At 48.0% G+C, this 24,135-nt stretch overlaps 1 protein-coding gene across 1 annotated transcript in view; it reads left to right on the top strand.

The window, feature by feature from the left end:
• Positions 1 to 24,135, top strand: part of FMNL2 (formin like 2) — a 113,095-nt gene that overhangs the window by 74,856 nt on the left and 14,104 nt on the right. The window contains 12 exon segments of the mRNA XM_063161491.1: positions 778 to 861; positions 2,819 to 2,971; positions 9,764 to 9,872; positions 11,853 to 11,929; positions 15,255 to 15,348; positions 17,068 to 17,142; positions 19,397 to 19,426; positions 19,428 to 19,512; positions 20,362 to 20,507; positions 21,341 to 21,442; positions 21,835 to 22,144; positions 22,831 to 23,022. Coding sequence (XP_063017561.1) covers positions 778 to 861; positions 2,819 to 2,971; positions 9,764 to 9,872; positions 11,853 to 11,929; positions 15,255 to 15,348; positions 17,068 to 17,142; positions 19,397 to 19,426; positions 19,428 to 19,512; positions 20,362 to 20,507; positions 21,341 to 21,442; positions 21,835 to 22,144; positions 22,831 to 23,022 — 1,457 coding nt within the window.

Raw genomic sequence — 24,135 nt, 5'->3', positions numbered from 1 at the left:
GGCAAGGAAAGAGGGCACAGCACCAGTGCCCATATCTCTGGGCCCCTGCCGGAGAGATTCCTTCCAAAACACATTTCATGAAACACCAGGCTGGTTATTTTCGCAGGAAAATGATAAAAAATGTCCCTCCTGAGGAGCAGAATCCATCAGAGGTGATGGATTCCCACTGCACGAGCCTGGAATTCCCAATTCCCTCCCTGGATTCCCTCATTCCAGTGGCACCCAGCCATTCCCAGGGAATTTGCTGCCCCAGCTGGGGTTCAGAGAGGAGCTGGGGCTGTGCTGAGGTTCCTTTCCCCCTCACTTTGCCCCTCAATGGATGGATTTTCAGGTTTTTCTTGGCATTATCAAAGCTCTGGAACATAACAGACTTCCCTGAAGTATTTTGTAAAGCCCAGGGGCCGGAATTCACTGCGACAGGTGAACACCTTTTACAAAAAAGAGGCAGAATTGCTGTTAAATGTACACCCAGGGCATCCATCAGAGATTCTTTTCCTGCTTTTACAGCCTGCTGGAAACCAGGATGAGATAAAAACCGAGCCAAGTCCCTGTGTGAGGAATTGACCTTCACAGTGCTTGAAAAACCCCTCATTTCAGTGCATTTGGAAAGGCATCTAAAGGGCTCTTTAAAGTCCTCTAAATCACTCTGAAAACTCTTTTTTTTTTTTTTTTTTTTTTTGCTCAGAGTGCTGCAGTGGCTCTGTCTCTGGTTTTTTGGGAATTCCAGGGAATCCCAAAGCCCCAGGAAGGCTTTAATTTTTTGTGTTTCTGTCACAGGTGGGTCAGGGAGTTCCTCAATGAGGAGAACAAAGGCCTGGATGTCCTGGTGGAGTACCTGTCCTTTGCCCAGTATGCAGTCACGTAAGTGAGACATTCCCAGCATTTCCTGCAGGAAATACATGGATTTTAGGGAATTTTCCCTAATTCCAAAGGGGTTGAGCATTGAACAGGCTGCCCAGGGCAGTGGTGGGGTCACAATCCCTGGAGTTGTTCAAAAAGTGGCATGGAAGTGTTTGGTGGTTCTGATCTTTGCCAGCATCAATAATTCCATGATTCTGTGGGCCTGAGAGCGGAGGAAATCTTGATATGAGTCTGGAATTATTTCTTCCCAGCAGACAAAAGAACCCCCAAAACAACCTGAATTTAAACCTTGGGATTATTCATCTCTGCTCATATTTTTTATCTTTGGTCTTTGAGCATCTTAGGGGTGGAGAACCCATCCCAAAATGCGGGGAAAGGTGCAGGGTTCCTTGGAAACAGGTTTGCAGTTGGAGTTTGGGCCCAGGCTTTGTGTTCCTGCTGTGTTCAGAGGGATTCCCACCCTGCAGCCAGGCTGGGGTGCTGGGCAGCAGATGTGCTGCAGCTCAGCCCAGCAGCAATTCCAGGGGCAGTGTGGGAGTTGGGAAGACTGGAAACTGAGTTTCTTTCTGACATCTGGGACGCTGGGATCAGGTTTAGTAGTTTGGGTCATAAATCTTGAGATGGGCTCTGAAAAACCAGTGGGGAAAATCAGCTTTCAGTGGAGATCTTCAGCTGAGACTTTGTTTTATGGTGATGGAATCAGCCCAGGCTGGTTTGGGTTGGGAAGGACCCTAAATCCCATCCCTGACATGGCCAGGGAGCCTTCCCAGCCCCAGGGTGCTGCAAACCCCATCCAAGCTGGCTGTGGGCAATTCCAGTTAATTCCCACAATGGGGAATTAATCCACATTCACTCAGGATATCATAGCAGATTTTTTCCTACAAAAATGAAAGAGAAGCCTTAGGTTAAAGATAATTTTGGAGTAGAAACTCGAGCTGGGGAGAGCCAATAATTTATTTTTAGCAAGGCTGCCATCAGATTTACGTCCATCACTGCCCAGAAAAGAGATTTGTGGTGGGGCTGCAGGAAAATTTATGAGGGAAAATCCTATGGTTTCAAATGTTACCCACTGGAAAAAACCGTGCACAGCAAAAAGAAATGTTTGTACAAAGCCTTTCTTCCTAAATTTATACAAATGTACGCAAGGAGCTCGCTGGGTTTCTCCCCTCTCGCATGGGGAACATGAGTAATAACCTCAGGAGCTGGAAGGGGAACAAGCAGTTCCTGCTTGGAGTAGCAGAACAACGGGCAAGGAGTCAGAAATCAGGGAATCTGGGATGATGGTGGTGATATTTGAATGTGCTGGGAGGTCTCTGGGGCCCGACTGGGATAGAGGAAACCAAAGTGGTACTGGCACAGCTGATTTATGGAGATTCGCTGGAGACAGCTCCCAGAACTCCCAGCTTTTCCTTCCAGGCAGGGATATTCCTCAGCAAGCAGCCAGTGTTGGGTTTATTTTGTGTTGAAGAAGTTTGTTTGTTTGTTTGTTTGTTTGTTTGTTTGAAGATGTGTCCCTGAGGGCCTCAAAGCCCTGTGGATGTGGCACTTGGGGACAAGGCCTACTGGTGGCCTTGGCAAGGCTGGGAATGGTTGGATTCCGTGCTCTTGGAGGGCTTTCCCAGCCTGAATGAACCTGTGGTGGAATTTCCTTCCCCTTGTGAAGCAGGGAAACAGCCCAGCCCTGTTTCCCTGGGCTTTTCCATGTCCCTGCAGCACCACAACTCTTCTATTCCATCATTATTCCACCTGCTGGAATCACAGAACCCTGGAATGGCTTGGGTGGGAAGGGGCCTTCCCAGTGCTGAGGGATCAGTTGGTTTTGATGGTCTTGGAGAGCTTTTCCTTTGCTTTTGTCCCGTTTGGCTTTGCCCGGTGATTCTGTGACTCCAGCAGGAACGAGAACTCCGCGCGCGCCTCTCCCGCCTCACCCAGCCTTGGAATTTCCTTTTCCTTGCAGGTTTGACTTTGAGAGCCTGGAGAGCAGCGTGGAGAGCTCCATGGACAAGTCCAAGCCCTGGAGCCGCTCCATCGAGGACCTGCACAGGGGCAGCCAGCTGCCCTCTCCCGTGGGGAGCAGCGTGTCCCGCTCCGGCCGCCACTCCACGCTCCGGTACGGATCCCTGGGGACGGCACCGCGGGACAGCTCTGCCCTCGGGGCATCCCTCCCTGCCCTCCGAGCCTGGGGGCATGGGAAGGAGTGGTGGTTTGAGGTGGAAGGGGCCTCCCAGGGGCAGAATGGGCTGAGGATGTGTGTCCTTGTGCCATTCCTCTTCTCCAAAAGGTCACTGAGCGTTCCCAAGGACCCAGCCAGGCTGGGGCTCCCATCCCGTGTCCTCGCTCTCCCAGCAGCACGTTCCTTCTGTGCTGCCATGAATGGGACACTGGATTCTTTGGAAAGGGCACTTCCCTCCCCCAAACCTGCTGTCACCCTCTCACCATTCCATGCTTGACTCTCTCTTTCCCAATATTCCTTTTTTTTTTTAGTTTTATTTATGGTAAAAGGCAGGATCACCTCCCAGGGTTGGCTGGCAGTCACCTCTCTCCCATTCCTTGGATGTCCTCAGCTCCCAGTACTGGTACTCAGGATGCAGCTCAGAGTGCTGGATCCTTTGGGACATTTTTTAGGTTTTTATGGAGTTCTGCTCCATAATCCAATGAGCATTGCAGAGCCCAAAACTGGAGTCACTTCCAGCCCTTCCCTTCCAGCAGGGATGGTTTTGGTGTGCCAGGCACTGACCTCAGCCCTGGGGTTGATGCTGAGTGGCTCCAAACCTTGTACTTGAAAGATTTAATTCCAAGCCTTCAGGGAGTGCAGAGGAGGAGAGATCTGGGGTAGAAACCCAGCTGTGGAGTGCAGCAGGATCACTTGACTAGTTGATTAAGGGATTTTTTTAGTGTTTTTGGTGATTTTTGCTCCTGAATTGCTCTGCCAGAAGTGGTGGAGCCCAAGCTGGCAGGAGGTGCCGGTTCTGCCGTGTCCTCAGGAGGAGTGCTTGGGATTAGGAGTGCCTAACTCAGGAATACTTTACATGTCTCTTACATTGTTTCTCTTCATCTCCTTCCACCCTTTTCCCTTTCTCACATCTCCCTTTATTCCTCACCTGTCTGAATCTCCCTTTCAACATCTCCTCCATTCACTTTTCCCACTCGGCCGCTCTTCCCCCGTTCTCCCACCTCTCCCACGGTTCCCCATGCTCTCATCTCCTCTCACCCCCCCTCAGACTGGTTTCTCTGCCCGACCACCTTGAGCTCAAACGCTGCCACAGCTGCCTGGCAGCCGACTGCCTGTGGAGCAGCTTCCCCTTGCGCTCCGCCGATGGCGCTGCCGCCCGGAAAATCGTCCCGTAAGTGCCATGGGCTCTGTCCCCGCAGGGCACCACGGAGCCAGCCCTGCTGCCATGCCACGGGGAATGTGCTGGCCACACGGGCTGGGACAGCCCCAGCCCCAGGGGAAGGGAGCCGGGCTCAGCACGTGTGGTTGGCACATTGCAGTTCCCAGCCTGGTTGGCTTCCGCAGAGCGGCGTTTCCGCGCAGAGAGGGGAACGGCTGGCGTGGAAGCAAGAGCTGGCTTCTCCTTATCGTGGTGCAAATAGTTGTGTTTGATAGCTGAACTTAGAGCTTTTAGCCCTTGTCCCTCTGATTTCCCCTTTTTGTTATAAATAGAGGCTTTGCTCATACCCGAAACTGCCACGGAAATGGGACCTGACAGAGTTTTCCAGCCCAAATTTTCCTCCTGCCTCCAGAGCCGTCTTGGTGCTGGGGCAGCATTTTTGGAATGGGTTTTGGAGGGTTTCTTTCCTTAAATCCATGCTTTAAAATTTTAAATAAATTTTAAAATCTGTAATTTTAATATTTAATTATTTAAAATACAGATTTTAAATAAATTAATAAAATATTTTTAATAATTTAATAAAATGCAGATTTTAAAAATAAATTTTAAAATTTAAAATCTGTATCTTTTTATATTCTTTTAAAGAGGTATTTTTAAAAAAGGTGTATCTTTTAAAAATATGTGGGTTTTTTAAAGATCTATTTTTAAAACAGTATTTTTTCAATAGCTAGGGATTATGTGCATTAACAGAAACCTGAAAGATAAAGGTAGGTGAGAGATTTTTAAGAAGGGAAGGTTTTTTTGGAGCTATTATGATTTTGAAATTGTAATTTTTATGATTATAATATTGTATGTTATAAATATACAATACAAGTAAATATTGGTGAACTGAAGGAGAGCATTCTCCTCAGAATAAGGCAGGTGCTCAACTGAGGAGGGGGTGCAGGGTGGTTTTTTTGGGCAAAACCAGGAGGTTCTGCCCCATCTCTGGGTGATAAATGAGAATTTTGGGTTGTGTGGACACGCAAGGTGTGTGAGATTTCTTGAGATGGTGGAAACTGTGCAGTGGGAGGAAGGAACCCCAGAATCCCAGCCTGGTTTGGGTTGGAAGGGTTTGGACTCGTCCCATTCCATGGGCAGGGACACCTCCCACTCCCCCAGCTGGGCTGAAAGGTTTGGAGGGGAAAGGAGGAGGCTGAGAAGATCTCCCCAGGAAAATGCAGAATTCAGGAGCTGCCCGGGGTGGGCAGAGCTGTGTCCGTGCTCCAGGACCTTCCCCCCCTAATTCCAGCCCCACTGCAGCTCCTCTCAGCAGTGCTAAAGCTGCCAATTCCCTGCTCCTGTTTCCCTGGCAACTGAGAGGGGATTTTCCTTCAGGGGAGGCACAGGGATTTGGGAAACCGACACCAAAATGAGGGCAGGAGGATGAAAAAGGGGGAAGAACCTTGGGGGATTTCAGTGCTGCTTTTTTGGGAGAAGGAGCTTTGCTGAGAGCCAGGCTCTGCTGTCAGATAAATATTAATGCAGGCTTTGCAGTGTCCCAGCCCATTAGAAATTCCCTTTCTTCTGAGGAAAATGTTGGAGTTTTCATGGGGATTGAAGTGAGAAACTTCAGTTCTTCCTCTGGAGTCTGTCGGGTCTGTGAGGAGAGGATGATCCAGGCAAATCCAGAAATGGGCTTTGATAATGGGGCTTAAATCTGCCACGGTTTTGGGAGCTGCAGTCACTGAATTTGGGCTTTGCCATTGACACTTCCACTGCTCTGGGGCCTGGGGAAGTCATCCTTTTGTCAGATACTTCCTAAGTTACCAGAACATCTTTGTGAGCAGCTCCAGCAGATCACAGAAACCCCAAACTGCTGGGATGAGCCAAAACCTCCCTTTCTGAAGGAAATTTTTGCTGTCAGTTGGTACAAACCCCACAGTTTCCAACCCACCCCCAGCAAAATGGCAGGGATGGAACCCAAAACCCACCCAGCCCTGATGAACTCCAGCTTCTCCTCTCTGTGAGACCCATCCTGGGCTGCTCTCCTGGGAGCCAGGGGAGAAACAGGGTAATTTTTAGCTTCTAAAAAGGTGAAAATGATGGGAGAAATCAGCAGTGATTTGTATTAAATTGGGGCATTCAAAGTCTGCACCGTTGGAGTGGGCACATCCTGGAATTCCAGGAGGGTTTGGGATCTAATTCCAACTTTCCTCCCACCATCCCAGGGTGCTCCAGCCTGGCCTTGGGCACTGCCAGGGATCCAGGGGCAGCCACAGCTGCTCTGGGAATTCCCAGTTCCCAGTGTCCCACCCATCCCTGCCCTCTGGCACTGGGAGCCATTCCCTGGCTCCTGTCCCTCCAGCCCTTGTCCCCAGTCCCTCTCAGCTCTCCTGGAGCCCCTTCAGGCCCTGCCAGGGGCTCTGAGCTCTGCCTGGAGCCTTCCCTGCTCCAGGGGAACATTCCCAGCTCTCCCAGCCTGGCTCCAGAGGGGCTCCAGCCCTGGTTGCACCTCCATGGCCCTAAAACAGAAAAAATGATGGAATTACTCTTTAACAGATGCGTTTTTCTGTCAGATCTGGGTGAGAAAAGGAACCTCAATCTCTGTATTCCAGCCCAGGATCGGCCCTGGCTCTGCTGGTTGCTGGTTTTCCCACGATGCTGTTGAAACCCTGCCCTCTTCCTCATCCTCCTCATCCCAAACCTCTGGACCAGCCCCCTCCCCACATGTGCCACCCCCCTGCAGACCCTTCCCCTCTGCAGGGCCTTCCCCAGGCCCAGCTCTGCAGCTCCTGCCCTTCTGCAGGGGCAAAGAAAAGGTTTTGCAGTTCCCCTTGCAAGGAGGGGCCGTGGAAATGAAAGAGGAACCATCTGAGTTTAATTAGCAGGGTAAATATCCTGGGGGTGACATCATCTGGGACCTGCAGCAGACAGGAAATCAAAGCCAAGCCGTGCTCCAGCTGCTGGGCCGGGCCTTGGGGAGCAGCGTGAGGGAAAGCAGGAGGAGCTCAGGCACGTCCACCCTTCCCTGGCTGGTGCAGCACAACCGGAGGGGCTGGAGCTGCCCTGTGGTGGTGCTCACGGGGGTTCTTGGGTGAGGGGAGAGATGGAGATCTGACTCCGTGTTTCGCAAGGCTGATTGATTATTTTGATTTATTATTTATGATATATGTTGTATTAAAACTGTACTAAAAGAATAGGAGAAAGGATTTCATCAGAAGGATTTCATCAGAAGGCTGGCTAAGAATAGAATAAGAAGGAATGATAACAAAGGTTTGTGTCTTGGACAGAGTCTGATCCAGCTGACTGTGATTGGCCATTAATTAGGAACAACCCCATGAGACCAATCCCAGATGCACCTGTTGCATCCCACAGCAGCAGATAACCATTGTTTGCATTTTGTTCCTGAGGCCTCCCAGCTTCTCAGGAGGAACAATCCTAAGGAAAGGATTTTCCATAAAACATGTCTGTGACACTACCCCACCTTGGGGAGCAAACAGAGCCATCAGGGAGCCTTGGGATGGCTGCACACTCAGGGAAAAGCATCCTGAGCTGGAATTCTGGAGGCAGAGCCACCTTCTGGGGGTCCTGTACCAGAAATCCTCGTTGGTGCTGGCTTCTGGTGGCTCTGGGAAGGAGAGGCTCTGGTTTGGCCTGGAAAGCCACCCAGGTATGGAGGAGTTTAGGAGGGACATCTCAGCTTGGGAAGGTTCCATCCAAGTGGTTGGATCCAGGCAGATCAGACCCAGTGCTGGACATGCTGGAGTATCCTTGCTTCCCAATTCTGTTTTTCCAAGCACCTGGAAATACCAAAATCTGTGTTCATGGTCATTTTTGTTGTTTATGGAGAATTTTCCCCATTTCTTAGAGCCAACAGAACTAGTGGATGCTTCTGTTCTGAAATTCAGGCAGTCACCAGGCACTGAGGAAATTATTTTTCTTCCATCAGTAGCATGATAAAAATCTCATTAATCTGATTTTACATGCATGAAAATAATTCTGCAGCCCTTCATAATTTAAATCTGAGATAAACCAGTGTAGGAACCGTCTCTGTGGGACTAAAAATACTTCAAAACCTTCTTTTTTTGCTGTTTTTTTTTCACATTTGGTGGGATGAATGTGTGGAATTGGCAGCTCTGGGGTGTCCAGGCAGCCCTGGAGGTGCTTCCACACTTCCCAGTTCAGATTCCCAGTTTGGGGTCACTCAGCTCCTGTTGTGACTGGGAAGGGATGTTGGGATTGGGACAGGAGGGCACAGAGCTGATCCAGGGGGATGTGGGAGCCCCATTCCCACCAGGAATCCTAAATCCCAAATATCCAGGTGCAGGAGCAGAGCTGGGGGCAGCAGCCTCCTCCTGGGCTGCACCCAAAATTTGGTTCTGGTGCTCCAACCCCCTCAGACTAAAACCTAAATATAATATAACTAAACTCCTTTATAACAATGTATTATTTTATAATTTATTTTATAATTATTTTCATTAATATTCAATAGTACATGTTTATAATTTATTATTTAATCTACTTATTAGATGTACTTTATGCATTAGTTAATATGGAGTGCTGATCCCAAACTGGGTCACGTTTCCCAAAATCCTGCAGTGCCCTGAGCTGATGGATTCATTCATATTTATGGATGGGGAAAAAAAAAAAAAGGAAAAACTCCTTTGAGTTTGGGTTTGGGGATTCCTTTCATCTCAGCTGGGAAGGAGAAGCCCAGGGGAGGGATTGTGGGAAGCTGGGAATTGTGGCAGGGGTGGGCACAGGGAGAACCCAGCCCTGGTGTGGGACCTTGCTCCTCTTGGGTTGTGAGGTTAAAATGGGGAATTTGCAGGGATGAGCTGGGAAGTCACAATAAAACAGTGTGCTATTCCCTGTTCCTGCTTTTTTTGTGGATTTAGGCAGGGAATTTGCAGGGATGAGGCAGGGAGTCACAATAAACTGCTGTGGTATTCCCTGTTACTGCTTTTATCGTGGATTTAAACCAGAAAACTTTCAGGGATGAGCCAGGTAGTCACAATAAAGCAGTGTTCCTGCTTTTGTTGTGGATTTGAACAAGAAATTTTCAGGGATAAGGCAGGGAGTCACAATAAGCCAGTGTGGTATTCCCTGTCTTGCCTTTTTTGTTAATTTGAACAGGGAATTTTCAGGGAATACAAAAAAACTCCTGTGGTATTCCCTGTTCCTGCTTTTTTTGTAGATCTCAACAGGGAATTTTCAGGGATGAGTCGGGAAGAAGTACAAAACACTGGTGTGGTATCGTGTTCCCTGTTCCTGCTTTTATCACGGATTTAAACCAGGAATTTGCAGGGCTGAGGCAGGGAGTGACAGTACACCAGTGTGGTATTCCCTGTCCCAGTTTCACTGGGAACATTCCCTGTCACCTGTGCTGGCAGGAGGGGCCGAGGTGCAGCTGGAGCCAAACATCCGCATTTCATCCCCGCCAGGAGCTTTCCCTGCGTTATCCCCCTGAATGCTTTCTGCTCATCCTCTGCAGAACCCTCACCCGGTGCAGGGTTATTCCTGCCCCTCGCTGCCCTTTCCCAGGAATTCCCCAGGACTGATGGCAACGGGGTGCGTGTGTTTTGCAGGTACAACACGCTGCCCAGCCGCAGGACCCTGAAGAACTCGCGGCTGGTGAGCAAGAAGGACGACGTGCACGTGTGCATCATGTGCCTCAGGGCCATCATGAACTACCAGGTCAGCCCCGGGGCTCTCCGGGCACGCGCTTGGGGTGACATTGGTGGAAATGGTGAAATTGTCACCAAATGGGAGGGAACGGGACACAGCGATGGGTTTAGGGATTCAGGGAAAGGGCAGTGAGAGCCTGGATGTGTTGGGCCAGACCCTGTTCGTTAGGTGTGCAGTTAAATAGGTTAGTCTGGAGTTTGGTATATTATTAGTCTGGGGGTTAGTGTATTATTATAGGTTATAAATAAAATTATATATTATTATTTTGTAGAAATAGAAAATAATGTAATATAAATATAAATAAGAAAAAAATCAATATTAATATAAATTAATAATATAATTAATAAATTATTAGTCTGGGGTTTAGTGTATTATTATAAGTTATATATATATTATTTTATAGAAATAGAAAATAATGTAATATAAATATAAATATAAAATTACTATTCATATAAATTAATAATATAATTAATAAATTATTAGCCTGGAGTTTAGTGTATTATTATAGATTATAAAGAAAATTATATATTATTATTTTATAGAAATAGAAAATAATGTAATATAAATATAAATATAAATATAAATATAAAATTATAAATATAAATATAATTATAATTATAAATATAAATAAGAAATAAATTAATATTCATATAAATTAATAATATAATTAATAAATTATTAGTCTGAGGTTTAGTGTATTATTATAAGTTATATATATATATAAAATTTTATAGAAATAGAAAATAATGTAATATAAATATAAATATAAATTAATAATATAATTAATAAATTATTAGTCTGGAGCTTAGTGTATTATTATAGGTTATAAATAAAATTATATATTATTATTTTATAGAAATAAAAATAATGAAATATAAATATAAATATAAATATAAATAAGAAATAAAATCAATATTAATATAAATTAATAATATAATTAATAAATTATTAGTCTGGAGTTTAGTGTATTATGATAAGTTATAAATAAAATTATATATTATTATTTTATATAAATAGAAAATAAAATTAAAAAGCTATAAATATAAATATAAAATTAATAGAAATCGAAATCTATATTATAAATAATAAACAAATTATTACTTTATAGAAATCTAAAATAGCTATAAAATAATATAATATAAATAATGACTATATTAATAACTTAATTATATATTAACAATTGATGTTAATTAATAATTATAACTATATATGATTGTATTGTAATAATATAAAATAGATATATAATATATAAAATAATAGCGTGCAGTTATATTAAAATAATTATAAAATAATTCTATCATCTATATAATATGTAATATATTATATGTTTATAATAATTATATAATTAATTATAAGATAATTTAACTATTATTATTTAATATTTAAATAATAATTATAAATATATTAAATAATATATTAACTGCAATATAAAATACATATTAAGTATATTAAATAATGCAAACATATTAAATAACATATTTGCTATTTAATATTAAAGTAATAAAATAATGATAAAATTAATTATAAGCTAAAACATAATACATTATTATAAAGGAATTTAGTTATATTTTATGTAGTTATTAGTCTGGAGTGGTGTAGGAGCAGCTCTGGGACCTTTTTTGTTGCTGAAATGGCCAAACCCAGCACTTCCAGTGCTGCTGAGGCAGGGAAGTGTAAACTCATGGAAGTGTAAACTCATGGAATTGCGAAATCATGGAATTGCAAACTCATGGAATTGCAAACTCATGGAATTGTAAAATCATGGAATACCCAGAGCAGGACGCTGTGATGGACAGTGGGAGAATGAAATATTCTGATTTTAAATTCCATGAGGTTTTACTTGAGAGGGGCTGTCAGGGAGGTGGGGTTGGTGGGGTTGGTGGGCTTGGTGGGATAGGTGGGATAGGTGGGGTTGGTGGAATTGGTGGGATGGGTGGGATTGGTGGGATTTGGGCCAGGCTGAGGCAGGGTTGTCCCTTCTCTCCCCAGTATGGATTCAACATGGTCATGTCCCACCCCCACGCCGTCAATGAGATTGCACTGAGCCTCAACAACAAGAACCCCAGGTAGGCTCCTCTGGCTCCTAGGGCTGGACCAGGTGAGTAAGGAGGGCTGGAAAGGGCTTCCAGAGGGGAACAGGCTTTGCTCTGGATCAGATGGGATCTGCAACAGTGCAGTTAAACCAGCACTGGGTGTCTGATCCCAGTGCTTCCAGAAGCTGCTGCTCCTCCAGCTCTAATTATGGCTTCAGGCTGAGGGAGGGTGGATTTAGGTGGGACATTGGGAATTCCTGGCTGGGCTGGCATTCCCAGAGCAGCTGTGGCTGCCCCTGGATCCCTGGCAGTGCCCAAGGCCAGGCTGGAGCAGCCTGGGACACTGGGAGGTGTCCCTGCCATGCCAGGGTGGCTCTGGATCATCATTAAGCTCCTTCCCACCCAGACCATTCTGGAATTTTGGGATTCAGCTGAAATGTGGCTGCTGGAGCCCTTGAGCTCTGTTCACTGCAGGGAAACCCCAGTGGCAATGAGCATGAAGAAAAAAAAGGGAAAATCTTTAGGAAATGTTATCCAAGATCCTTAGCTTGGAATTTCTCTGGGAGAGATTTCACTTCTGTTCTGGGTCAGGATGCTGTGACTCCTCAGTGGACCTGCTGGTGGTTCCATGTCCCTGCTCTCCCACACATCCCTGTGCTCCCTGCTCCAGCAGAGTTCTGACCCTGGCAGGTCACACCAGCCCAGCTCTGGCACAGAGATGGTTCCAGGGAAAGGTGAAGCGGGGGGTGAGCTGATAACCCCACAGGATGTGATTCCCAGGGCTGAGGCTGGGCAGGAATCCTGTCCTGAGGGAAGCAGCTTCTTCCCTCTTTCTTTTATTGAGCCCCAAGTCAGCAAGCCAAGAACAAATGGGAAGTTTATTGCTTTTATAATTTTTATCATAATTTTTGTCATAATTTTTAATCATCATTTTTAGCATCATTTTTTAGCATCATTTTTAAGCATCATTTTTATCGTTTTCCAGTGCCTGGAAATCAGGGGAGAGCCCAAGTTTTCACTTTTGGAAGAATTGGGTTATTTTGATTTTGGTGGATAAAAAAAATGATTTAAAATGTGACTGGAACAATCTGAGGGCTGAGCCCTGGGTTTGTTTCAGCCCTGGGGAGCTGTGTGAGAGCCCTGAGTGGGGTTTGGGAGCTCAGGGCTGCCTGGGATGTGCCCAGAGCTGTAATTCCAACAATTGTGTGGTGAGCACAGTTCCCAGCAGCAGCTCCAGGGAATTGTGCTCACCCCTGAGGTGTGGGCAGCACCCCAGGGATCTCCATCCCCTCCCCATGGAGGGAACACTGCAGCAAATCCCCTTGATCCTGAAAATCCCCGCGAGTTCTTCTTGTGCCAGGAGGAAAATAAGAACAACCAACCCTTGAGGAGGCAGCATTGAACATTCCATTTAAAATTTCCTAGGGAAGTGACCATTTTTTCTGGTTTCCAAAGATAACCCTGACCCTTTGAGAGCCCACAAGGTATTTCTTGTTCTGTAACATCTGCTTTGAGTCGCTGCTTGAGCATGGGACTAATTTTTTTCTGTGTGTGCATGGTTTGCCTCTGCTCAGAGCTCAGCTGCCCAGAAAGGCTTTTGTTTTCCAGGGATCCTGGAAGGAAATGCTGTGGATGGTTTCCATCAGGGTTACACAGAGTTTGCTGCATGTTTTTCCCTCAGTGATCTCGTTTTCTCTCTGCTTCACTGCTGAAAATCAGCTCAGATTCCTGATTTTTCAGGAGAAGGACGTGTGCTTCAACAGCCTGCAGTGAATTGTGTGTGTGTGGGGGACTATAAATACAAATTACCACAGAGAATAATTCAGATTTGTGTCAGGGAAACAGCAGATTGGAATTTTAAGCTCTCCCATTAAAAACTGGGCTCAAGGAAGGCTGGCTGGGGGTGCAGAGCTGCTCTTGCAGGGGTGTGCAGGGCATTCCCTGGGAGCAGCACCCCTCAAACACTGCCCTGCCTTTGCCACAGCCCCACCAGAGCCTTCTGCTTGAGTTTCCAACTTGGGGTTTCATTCCCTGCATGGTTTGAGAAGCTTTAATAAGGGGGGAGCTGCATGGCCCCAGGAGAGGCAAAGCTCCCTATGCACCCTGCAGGATCCAAGGGTTAAACACACGCAGGGTGAGGCCAAGGGTTAAACACACACACAGAGGCTGCAGGATCCATCCCAGGGTTAAACACACACAGAGAGGCTGCAGGATCCATTCCAAGGGTTAAACACACACAGTGAGGCTGCAGGATCCATCCAGGGGTTAAACACACACAGTGAGGCTGCAGGATCCACTGCAGGGTTAAACACACTCACAGAGAGGCTTCAGGATCCAGTGCAGGGTTAAACACACACACAGAGGCTGCAGGATCCATCCCAGGGTTAAACACACACAGTGAGGCTGCAGGATCCAGGGATTAAACACACACACAGAGGCTGCAGGATCCACTGCAGGGTTAAACACACACTGAGAGGCTGCAGGATCCATCCCAGGGTTAAACACACACACAGTGAGGCTGCAGGATCCATTCCAAGGGTTAAACACACACTGAGAGGCTGCAGGATCCACTGCAGGGTTAAACACACACACAGAGGCTGCAGGATCCATCCCAGGGTTAAACACACACCCATGGGGTGAGGCTGCAGGATCCATTCCAAGGGTTTAAACACACACAGTGAGGCTGCAGGATCCATCCCAGGGTTAAACACACACACAGAGAGGCTGCAGGATCCATCCCAGGGTTAAACACACACAGTGAGGCTGCAGGATCCATTCCAAGGGTTAAACACACACAGAGAGGCTGCAGGATCCATTCCAAGGGTTAAACACACACAGAGAGGCTGCAGGATCCACCCCAGGGTTAAACACACAAGGTGAGGCTGCAGGATCCAGTGCAAGATCCCAGGGTTAAACACACACAGAGAGGCTGCAGGATCCACTGCAGGGTTAAACACACACACAGAGGCTGCAGGATCCATCCCAGGGTTAAACACACACACAGAGCTGCAGGATCCATCCAGGGTTAAACACACACAGTGAGGCTGCAGGATCCAGGGATTAAACACAAACACAGAGGCTGCAGGATCCACTGCAGGGTTAAACACACACCCATGGGGTGAGGCTGCAGGATCCATCCCAGGGTTAAACACACACAGTGAGGCTGCAGGATCCAGTGCAAGATCCCAGGGTTAAACATCCACAGAGGCTGCAGGATCAATCCCAGGGTTAAACACACACAGAGAGGCTGCAGGATCAATCCCAGGGTTAAACACACACCCACGGGGTGAGGCTGCAGCTCCCCCTGTCCCCTCAGGGTCCCTGCTGTCCCTCAGGTGTCCCTGTGCTCTCTCCACAGGACCAAGGCCCTGGTGCTGGAGCTGCTGGCCGCTGTGTGCCTGGTCCGAGGGGGACACGAGATCATCCTGTCTGCCTTTGACAACTTCAAGGAGGTTGGTGCAACTGCCTCGGCACATCTGGGGCTCCCCACTTCTCCTGTGGCTGACTGGAGCCACCCTGGTGTCCCCTCCATGGTTCCCATGGTCGTGCAGAGGAGCTCTAATTCCAACAGTTCCAGCACCTTTTATTCCAGCACCTCCAGGGCAGGCAAACTGCTGGACTGGCATATCCCAGCTGAGCTGGAAAATTTCCAAATAACTGGAAATAATAATAACTCAAACTGCTGGAATGGGATATCCCACCTGAGTTTATCTCAACCTGATCTCAAATAATAAATACCTACAATAAATAATAATTCTTTATTATTAACTTAATACTATAAATAACACATATTCATATTAAGTAATATAAGTTATATAATATAAGTAAATTACATTATAATATATAATATAATATAATATAATATAGCGTAATATAATATAACATAATATATAATATATTATACATTATATACTATATATTATATAGTATATATTATGTATAGTATATTATATTTATATTATATATTATATAATAATACATAATAATAAGTAATGTAAATATTAACAATTAACCTAATTAACATATAATTAACATATATAAATAATCTATATCATTTATATATATAATTAACCAAATAACAAAAATCTACAACAAAATATACAGTCCTCAACACAGAACAACAATCCAGACAAACATCTTATCAAAACTATTCGAAAAACTTCTGAAAACAACAAATCAAAAACTCAAAAAAACTCTCACAACTCTTCATGCAACCCCTCAACAAAATAATTCCACAAGAATAGTGACAGCAAAACTCACAAAAAAAACTTATTTCAAGTATAAAAGAATTAAACATGTAACAAAGTATTACCCCAAATCTACAAAAAATACACAAACACCAAATCGTTACCCAAAATATAAAAAATTCCAGGAGAGCTGTGGGAGCTTTGGGATGCTCCAGGTGCTCCCCTGAAATCCAGAATCTCTGAGAGCTCTGTGGGATCCAAGCTGGGATCTGGGTGGGACAGGGATCCAGGATTATTCCCTGTGCAGGGAACAATCCCATCATTGGCTCTCACCCAGCAGAGCTGCTGTGTTGGTTTGTACAAAAATATTCCAGAATAGTGGGATTTGGGAGGGGAGGGTGTGCTTGTGGCATCTCTGGGTGGGAAATCAGCTGGAATTTCCAGATAAACCCAGGATTCGGGTGCTTTGGGAAAAAGCCCAGAACTGAGGAGCTTTTCTGAAGGTGGACTTTGAAGAGCCCAATGTGTTTTCCTCCAAGGCAAGGAGAAATGCCAAGAAAATAAACTGGCATTCAGCTCATCCAGCCAGCTTTTGGGAAGATCACTCTGGAATTCTGATGTACACTGATTTATTTCCACTCCTCCTTCAGCCAGGGATAATTTTCTCTCTTTTCCCTCCCTGTCATTTGGGTTTCTCCCTAATTACAGAGAAAAGTCAGCTCTGAGCTGTGGCACAGCCTGGTGCAGCTCTGCTCCTTCCACTCGTGGATGAGATCCAACTTTAAGGAGAAAAGAGATAAAAAGAGTTCTTTTGTAATTACAGAGGCGCAGGAGTTGTGCCTGGCTGCTCAGCCCCACGCTGCAGGTGCCCACGTGGAATTTTTGATGATATTTTACCCTGGCTGGAGAGGGGTGTGAGCAGGCAGAGAAGGTGTGTTTGAGGTTCCCTGTGGGGCTGACCCAGGTGTGGTGTTTTGTTTTCAGGTGTGTGGGGAGAAGCAGCGCTTTGAGAAGCTCATGGAGCATTTCAGGAACGAGGACAACAACATTGACTTCATGGTGAGTCCCCGTGCCACAAACTCCTGGGTTTTCTACCATTTTCCTTCCCTGGGCCCTTCTGCTGACCCAGGCAGAGCTGCAGCAGCAGGGAGGGTGATGGTTCCAGGGCTGATGGCAAAAATCTCCCAAATCTGGGGGTTTAAGGTCTTTGCTGGAGTGTGAGAAACTGAAATCCTGATTTGATCAGGAAGAGCCTCCCTTGAATTCCTGCTCAGGGCTTGGATTTGATGTGGGTCCCTTCTGAGCAGGATTTCCCACCCCAGCACTGGAATTCTGAGCCTCTGTTGCACTTTGTACCAATTTAGTGCTGAGCTTTGTGTAAAAGACCTTTTTCTGCCAAAAATCAGTGTTAGAGCACCAGTGAGGTGATTCCTGCAGGCTCCAGGAATGTTTCCAGGATGGGATCACAGCCCTGAGGGCCAGCAGGTTAAAAATGAGGCTGGCACATTCCTTGGATTTAAAAAGAAAAGGAGGGAATTACATGATCCTTGCATTTTGCCCTCAAGGCACCAACCTGGAGTCTCAGATTTGTCCCATCCCCTTTTCCCCTGGGCCCTGGAACAGATCCCAGGGAAGTGACCAGATCCCAGTGCCAAACTGGTGATCCAGGGGGTGCCTCCAGTTCCTTCTTCCACCAAATGACCCAGAGATGTGGAGTCTCTGGAGGCTTTTCTGCAGGAAAATCGATTGTTTCAACCCAGGTTCCTCCTAGAGGTCTGGGAGGGATCCTAGTGGATGTTGGGAAGCTGCTGCTGCAGTGCTGCTCACAGGATGGGGTTTTATCCATGAGGAACCCAGCAAGGATGAGGGAAATTCCTTCCTGGGGCACCTGGGCACAGCAGGTTTGTGGCAAGGGAAGGACAAATTTTTGGGGTTTGTGCCCCAATTCCTGCCACTCCACAGGAGATTTCCCCACATCCCATACCCTGGGGACCCTTTGCCTTGCCCTGGCTGGCTTGGGATGTGTGTGGATGCCAATTTCTGGGATCTGTCCTTGTTCGGGTTAGGAAATGTGCTTTGGGCACCCAACAGAGGTCCCTTTGTGCAAGTCCCCTTTCCTGAACGGGGGCCTCCAGGCCCACAGTAATCTCACTTTCACAAACCCTGAGTAATCTCACTTTCCCAGCTTAGAACCAAGACCAGATGAATTTCCCTTTTCCAGGATGTTTAGACCCAGGCCCAGATGAATCTCCTTTTCCAGGCTGTTTAGAACCAGGCCCAGATGACTTTCCCTTTTCCAGGCTGTTTAGACCCAGGCCCAGATGAATTTCCCTTTTCCAGGCCTGTTTAGGACCAGGCCCAGATGAATTTCCCCTTTCCCGGCTGTTTAGACCCAGGACTGGTTTTTCAGAGCCTGGAGCCTGTCCTGGCCCCAGCAGCATTCCTGCTGTGGGGGAGGGTGGCTCTGCAGACATGATTTAATTCCTGGAATGCTCATTCCCCTCCATCCCAGCAGCCCAGGAGTCCTGAGCCCAGCCTGGGCTGGGAATGGGGCAGTTCAGGGAGCAGCTGATGGATCTCCCTGGCAGGAGCACAGGGAATGTGCTGGTGGCTGCTCACATCCTGCTCCTGGGATCCTGCCCAGTGCTGGTCCCACAGATCCCTTTCCAGCTGCTCCTGGGGATACCTGGGGTGGGGATTTGGGGAGGAATTGTGAATAAGTTGGAGACATGATTTCTGTAGTGCTTTAGATGATGCAATTTATTTTTCTTATCTTCTGCACAAGTAAGAAAGGTGGGTTCTGTTCACATCTTCACCACACAGCTCAGAAGGTCACAAAACCTCTAACTGTAGGAACTTTTAAAGACTTGTTAACCAACAAAACATTACTAACAAAGATATTTATATTTTTACCTTAATCTTTAAATATTTCATCTTATGAGCTCATAATGTAATCATTCTTAATCATATTATAACATACTAACCTACAGTGCTATATGCAAAACTTCTTATTTACCTTTGTAACTACTTTTATTTTTTCTGCATCTTAAACTCTAAAACTCTAAAATTTATTATTTTTAACTTAACATGTCAACTTAACTTTAAGCTATAAATTTACATTCTTATTCTATCGCTTAAGTTTAGAAACCTTTTCCAAGGATCAAATCCTGTATTTATTTCTCAGATTAAAACGTGTATTTACTTCTCGGATCAAATCCTGTATTTAGTTCTGAGCTTTGGCTTACAAGCCCGAGGTTCTGGGGTTTCCCTGCATTTCAGTTCCCACCCCTGGTGTCCCTGGGTGTCCCTGCAGGTGGCCTGCATGCAGTTCATCAACATCGTGGGTGCACTCCGTGGAGGACATGAACTTCCGAGTGCACCTGCAGTACGAGTTCACCAAGCTGGGCCTGGACGAGTACCTGGATGTGAGTCTGGGGCTGCCCCCACCCCCACAGCCCCTTTCCCACAGCCCCTGGGCTGTCCCACAGCTGGAGGGAATGGCTGCAGCCAGCTGCAATTACAGCCTGGAGCTAAATCTGGAGCCTGATAACAAAGGGAGGATGAACCACAGCCACCCTCGCCCTGCCACGTCCCCATGGGGCTCCCTCCTTCTCCAGGCTGGAGAGGTCTCCTGTGGGATTCTCTGACAGCCAGAGTCCCCTGCTGTCTGTCTGTCTGTCAGCTGCTTCTTTGTTTCCCCTTCTCTATTCTCCATGTGATCCCAGAATGGTTTGGGTTGGAAAGGACCTGAAAGAGTTTCTCACTTCCCCCTGCTGTCCCAGGCTGCTCCAGGCCCCTCCAGCCCGGCCCTGGACACTTCAGGGATTGGGGCACCACAGCCTCTCCAGGCAGCATTTCTGCCTGTCCTTGGTGGCACATCCATGGAAACCCTGCTGCTGTGGGCATGGCAGTGGCTGTCCCTGCAGATCCCTGCTCAGGCTCCGCCAGGAGAGGGATGTGGGGTCTGTGGGGTGTGTTTGGACAGGGCTGCACTGGCCATGGGTGTGCTTGGGAGTCCATGGGGACCAGGCAGAGCCTTTCCCAGCAAGCACAGAGGAAATCATGGGGTGGTTTGGGCTGGAAGGTACCCTAAAGCTCCCATTCCACGGGCAGGGGACAGAGGACAAGACCCTGCCTGACTGACCTGGGCCTGTTTGGGCCCCAGAGGGTGTCCCTGGGTGGTGGAGGTGCCCTGAGCTGCCCTGTCCCCAGCCCTGTGCCAGTGCCCGGTGTCACCAGTGTCCCTGTGTGCCCTGTGTGCCCTGGGCCCTGCAGAAGCTGAAGCACACGAGAGTGACAAGCTGCAGGTGCAGATCCAGGCCTACCTGGACAACGTGTTCGACGTGGGGGCTCTGCTGGAGGACGCCGAGACCAAGAACGCGGCCCTGGAGAGGGTGGAGGAGCTGGAGGAAAACCTGTCCCACGTGAGTGCCAAGGCTTTGCACATTTACAGCCTTTTTAACATAAAAATATCTTAAAACTTAACACTTCTGGCCTGGCCTGGCCCAGTCTGGGGGGAGCTCACTGGGAAAAAGCTTTGGGATGGCTGGGGCTCTGAACTGGGAGAGAACCAGGCACTGGTTGTGCTTCCAGGAGGGTTCATCTGGCACAGCTGTGGACTGTGCTGATTTCCATGAGAGCTGATTTCCAGGGAAAACCCCTGCTCCTCAGCAGAGCAGGCCCAAAACAGGAGAAAAAACATCCTGGCTGTGCTTTAAACGCAGGAAGAAAGGGGCTGGAAAATCATCTTGTGTAGATGCTCAGGGTTTGCTGTCCCAAACCTTGGGGTCATCTCCTTTAGGCTGGAAGACATGGCCTGGCTTTTGGAAAATAATAAAAAAAGGGTTTTTCCTTACTTTAAAACTGAGAAAAGTCTTTTCCTTCTCTCAGCATCCCTGTATTCCCATCACTTGGAATAAATAATGTTCTTAACTCGCTGTGCAGAGTTTGCCCCTCTGAGGTGCTGTAGGAGCCAGGGAATGGTTTGGGTTGGCAGGGACATTAAAACCCCTCCAGTTCAACCCCTGCCATGGGCAGGGACACCTTTCACTATCCCAGGCTGCTCCAAGCCCATTCCAACTTGATGTCTCCCATCTCAGACAGGAATCTGTTCACTTCCCAAGGAAAGGCTTCAGGGTTTCCTGCAATATCAATGATTTATCCATTTATCCAACATGGATACCTCTTAACCTCTTATTTTGATGGATAAAACCCTGAGTTTTCCAGTTCTTTAATCCATTTCTCTTTTGCTGGATAGTTATCTGAAAAACTCCAGGATACGGAGAATGAAGCCATGGCCAAGATTGTGGAACTGGAAAAGCAACTGATGCAAAGGAACAAAGAACTGGACGTGATCAGGGTGAGTGGGTTCCACAGGGAAGCCCTGGGGGGATTCAGGATGCAGGAGTGGGGATCACAGACCTGGGGCAGGGGAATTCTCTTGGCTTCCCAGTATTGAACCTGGGGCAGATTCCAGTGGAATTGTTTGTGTGTGCACTCAAAGGATGGACAGAAATCCCTCTGGGTGTGCCAGGAATCACTGAGTGAGCTGGGCACATCTCATTCCCCCGCTCTGGAGCATTCCAGGTGGGAGTTTTGGACCTGTGGAGGTCCCAAAGGGTGGGAGAATCCCAGAATTTCTCTGGGGGGCTTCCCTGGGCACATGCAATGCAATTCCTTCTCTGGATCAGGCTGTTCTGGTGCTGCCCTTGGGATTCTGAATGCACGTTCCCTGCTCCTGTGTCGTTCCAGGAGATCTACAAGGATGCCAACAGCCAGGTTCACACCCTGAGGAAGATGGTGAAGGAGAAGGAGGAAGCCATCCAGCGCCAGTCCACGCTGGAGAAGAAGATCCACGAGCTGGAGAAGCAGGGAACCATCAAGATCCAGAAGAAAGGGGATGGGGACATCTCCATCCTCCCCGTGGCCCTGGGCTCCGGGATGGTGCCAGCAGGAGGAGAGGCAGTGCCAGGGACCTGTGCCACACCTGGAGCTGCCTCCTCAGTGCCACTGCCCCCACCTCCACCGCCCCTGCCCGCCCTGCCAGGCTCACCTGAGGCAGGTGAGGAAGGAGAGAGGGGGATCCCAGCTGTGGGCACCAAACCCCCCTGGGCAGCTCCAGGGCCTGACCACCCTTCCCGTGGGGAAACTCCTCCTGATGCCTGAGGCCATTCCCTCTCTGCTGCCCCTGTTCCCTGGGAGCAAAGGGTGACCCCCACCTGGCTGCCCCCTCCATGGATGGAAATACTGAGCCCTTCTTTCCTGAGGGCACTTCCAGGCCCTGAAGGCCTTTGGTGGCTCAGGGAATGGTTTGGGGGAGGCTCACTGGGAAAAAGCCTTGGGATTGTTGGGGCTCTGAACTGGGAGAGAACCAGGCACTGATTGTGCTTCCAGGAGGATTCCCCTAGCACAGGTGTAGGAGCTGGGAGAGCGGATTTCCATGGAAAACTCCAACTCCTCAGCAGAGCAGGCCCAAAATAGGGGAAAAACATCCTGGCTGTGATTTAAACTCAGGAGGGAAGGGGCTGGAAAATCCTCCTGTGTGGATGCTCAGGATTTGCTGTCCCAAACCTTGGGGTCAGTCCCTTTAGGCTGGAAGACATGGCCTGGCTTTTAGGAAGTAATTTAAAAAAAGGGGTTTTCCATCCTTTACTCCCTCGGGGTGAGGAGGGGACATGGCGGGGATGCCGCGGCTCTTTCTCCGTGCCCCTCCCTCCACAATAACTCCGCTTTCCCTCCCTCCCACAGTGCCCAACGGCCCCGTGGCAGTGCCTGTGCCTCCTCCACCTCCTCCTCCTCCTCCACCACCTCCTCCTCCTCCTCTGCCGGGCCCAGCTCCGGACGCAGCCCCCGCGGCTCCGCTGCCGCCGCCGCCGCCCTCAGCTCCGCCCCTGCCCGGCACGGCCTCGCCCACCGTGGTCTTCAACTCCGGCCTGGCAGGTAAAGCTCCCTCAGGAGCTCCTCCCTACACAAACCCGTTGTTCCTCACCGGGGTGGGGATGAGGAGCTCCTGGCAGTGGAAGGAAGGAGAATTCCGGGCTCTCTGAGGTTGCCCGGAGGAGCTGCGGCTGCTCCGCGCGTCCCTGAAGTGTCCAGCTTGGAGCAGCCTGGGATGGGGGAACTGGGTAATCCTCAATGTTCCTCCCGCCCCAAACCACTGGGAGATTCTGGGATTTATCAACCCAACGGATTAGATTTGGTCTGGAACAGTTGGATTCTCCAGTGCAGCAAAACTCACACCAAAAATGTTTTATAAACAGGGTCGGTTTATGTTTGACAGAATATGGGTTTGATTTCTTCTGAGAAGAAGTATCAGTGCAAAATTTGTGAAATTTTTGGTGGAAATTTGGGAAGAAGAGGTGAAATTTGGGGATTTTTTGGAAGGAAGAACAATGTGCTGCCCATCCTTAGCCGTGTTTTAGTCACCGCCTCCTGCCTGCTGTCTCAGGGCTCACTGGTGTCCCCAGAAATCTCCAGAGCTCGTTAGGAGTCCAAAGGAAGAGACTCTCATTAAGAGCTTTGTTAAAGACAAAAAAAATCTACTTAAATATTACAGCCTTGAAAGGTTCCTTGGAAGACAAGAAGCATCCTGGCTCAGAGGGTCCCAGGGTGTTCTGTAGGAAAATCCAGCCCCAAGGCTGATCCCTTGGGGGCTGCTGGGCTGCAGATCCCATTTTTCAGTGGGAATTCCGAGGGAATGGGGCTGGAATTGCTTTTTCTGGGTGCAGGGGCTCTGCAGGGAGGAGCATTCCCAGGGCAGGGACGCTGTGGGGCCGAGGGGAGTTGGGAAATAACAAATGCTGCTTCTCTGACCTCTCCTAACACTTGTTTCTCTGTTCCCTCTGCTTCCTGCTAAGATGGGCCCATCAAGCTCTTCTGTAGGTTCCTTCCTGCTAAGTATTCCTTATCCTGGCATTGCCTGTGTCCTGGGGGTGTCCAGGGAACCTGGGGGTACCCAGGGGATGGGCAGGGGGAGGTTGGAGCCAGCCCTTGGGATTTGGGCACCCAGAGCTCGGGAAAGGAGGAGGAGGAGGAATGGGAATCTGAAGGGGT

This window comes from Melospiza melodia, chromosome 8, assembly GCF_035770615.1.
Source record: "Melospiza melodia melodia isolate bMelMel2 chromosome 8, bMelMel2.pri, whole genome shotgun sequence".
NCBI classification, from domain to species: domain Eukaryota; kingdom Metazoa; phylum Chordata; class Aves; order Passeriformes; family Passerellidae; genus Melospiza; species Melospiza melodia.
The sequence above is the reverse complement of the archived record's forward strand: the minus strand, read 5'-3'. Positions and strand labels throughout refer to the sequence as shown.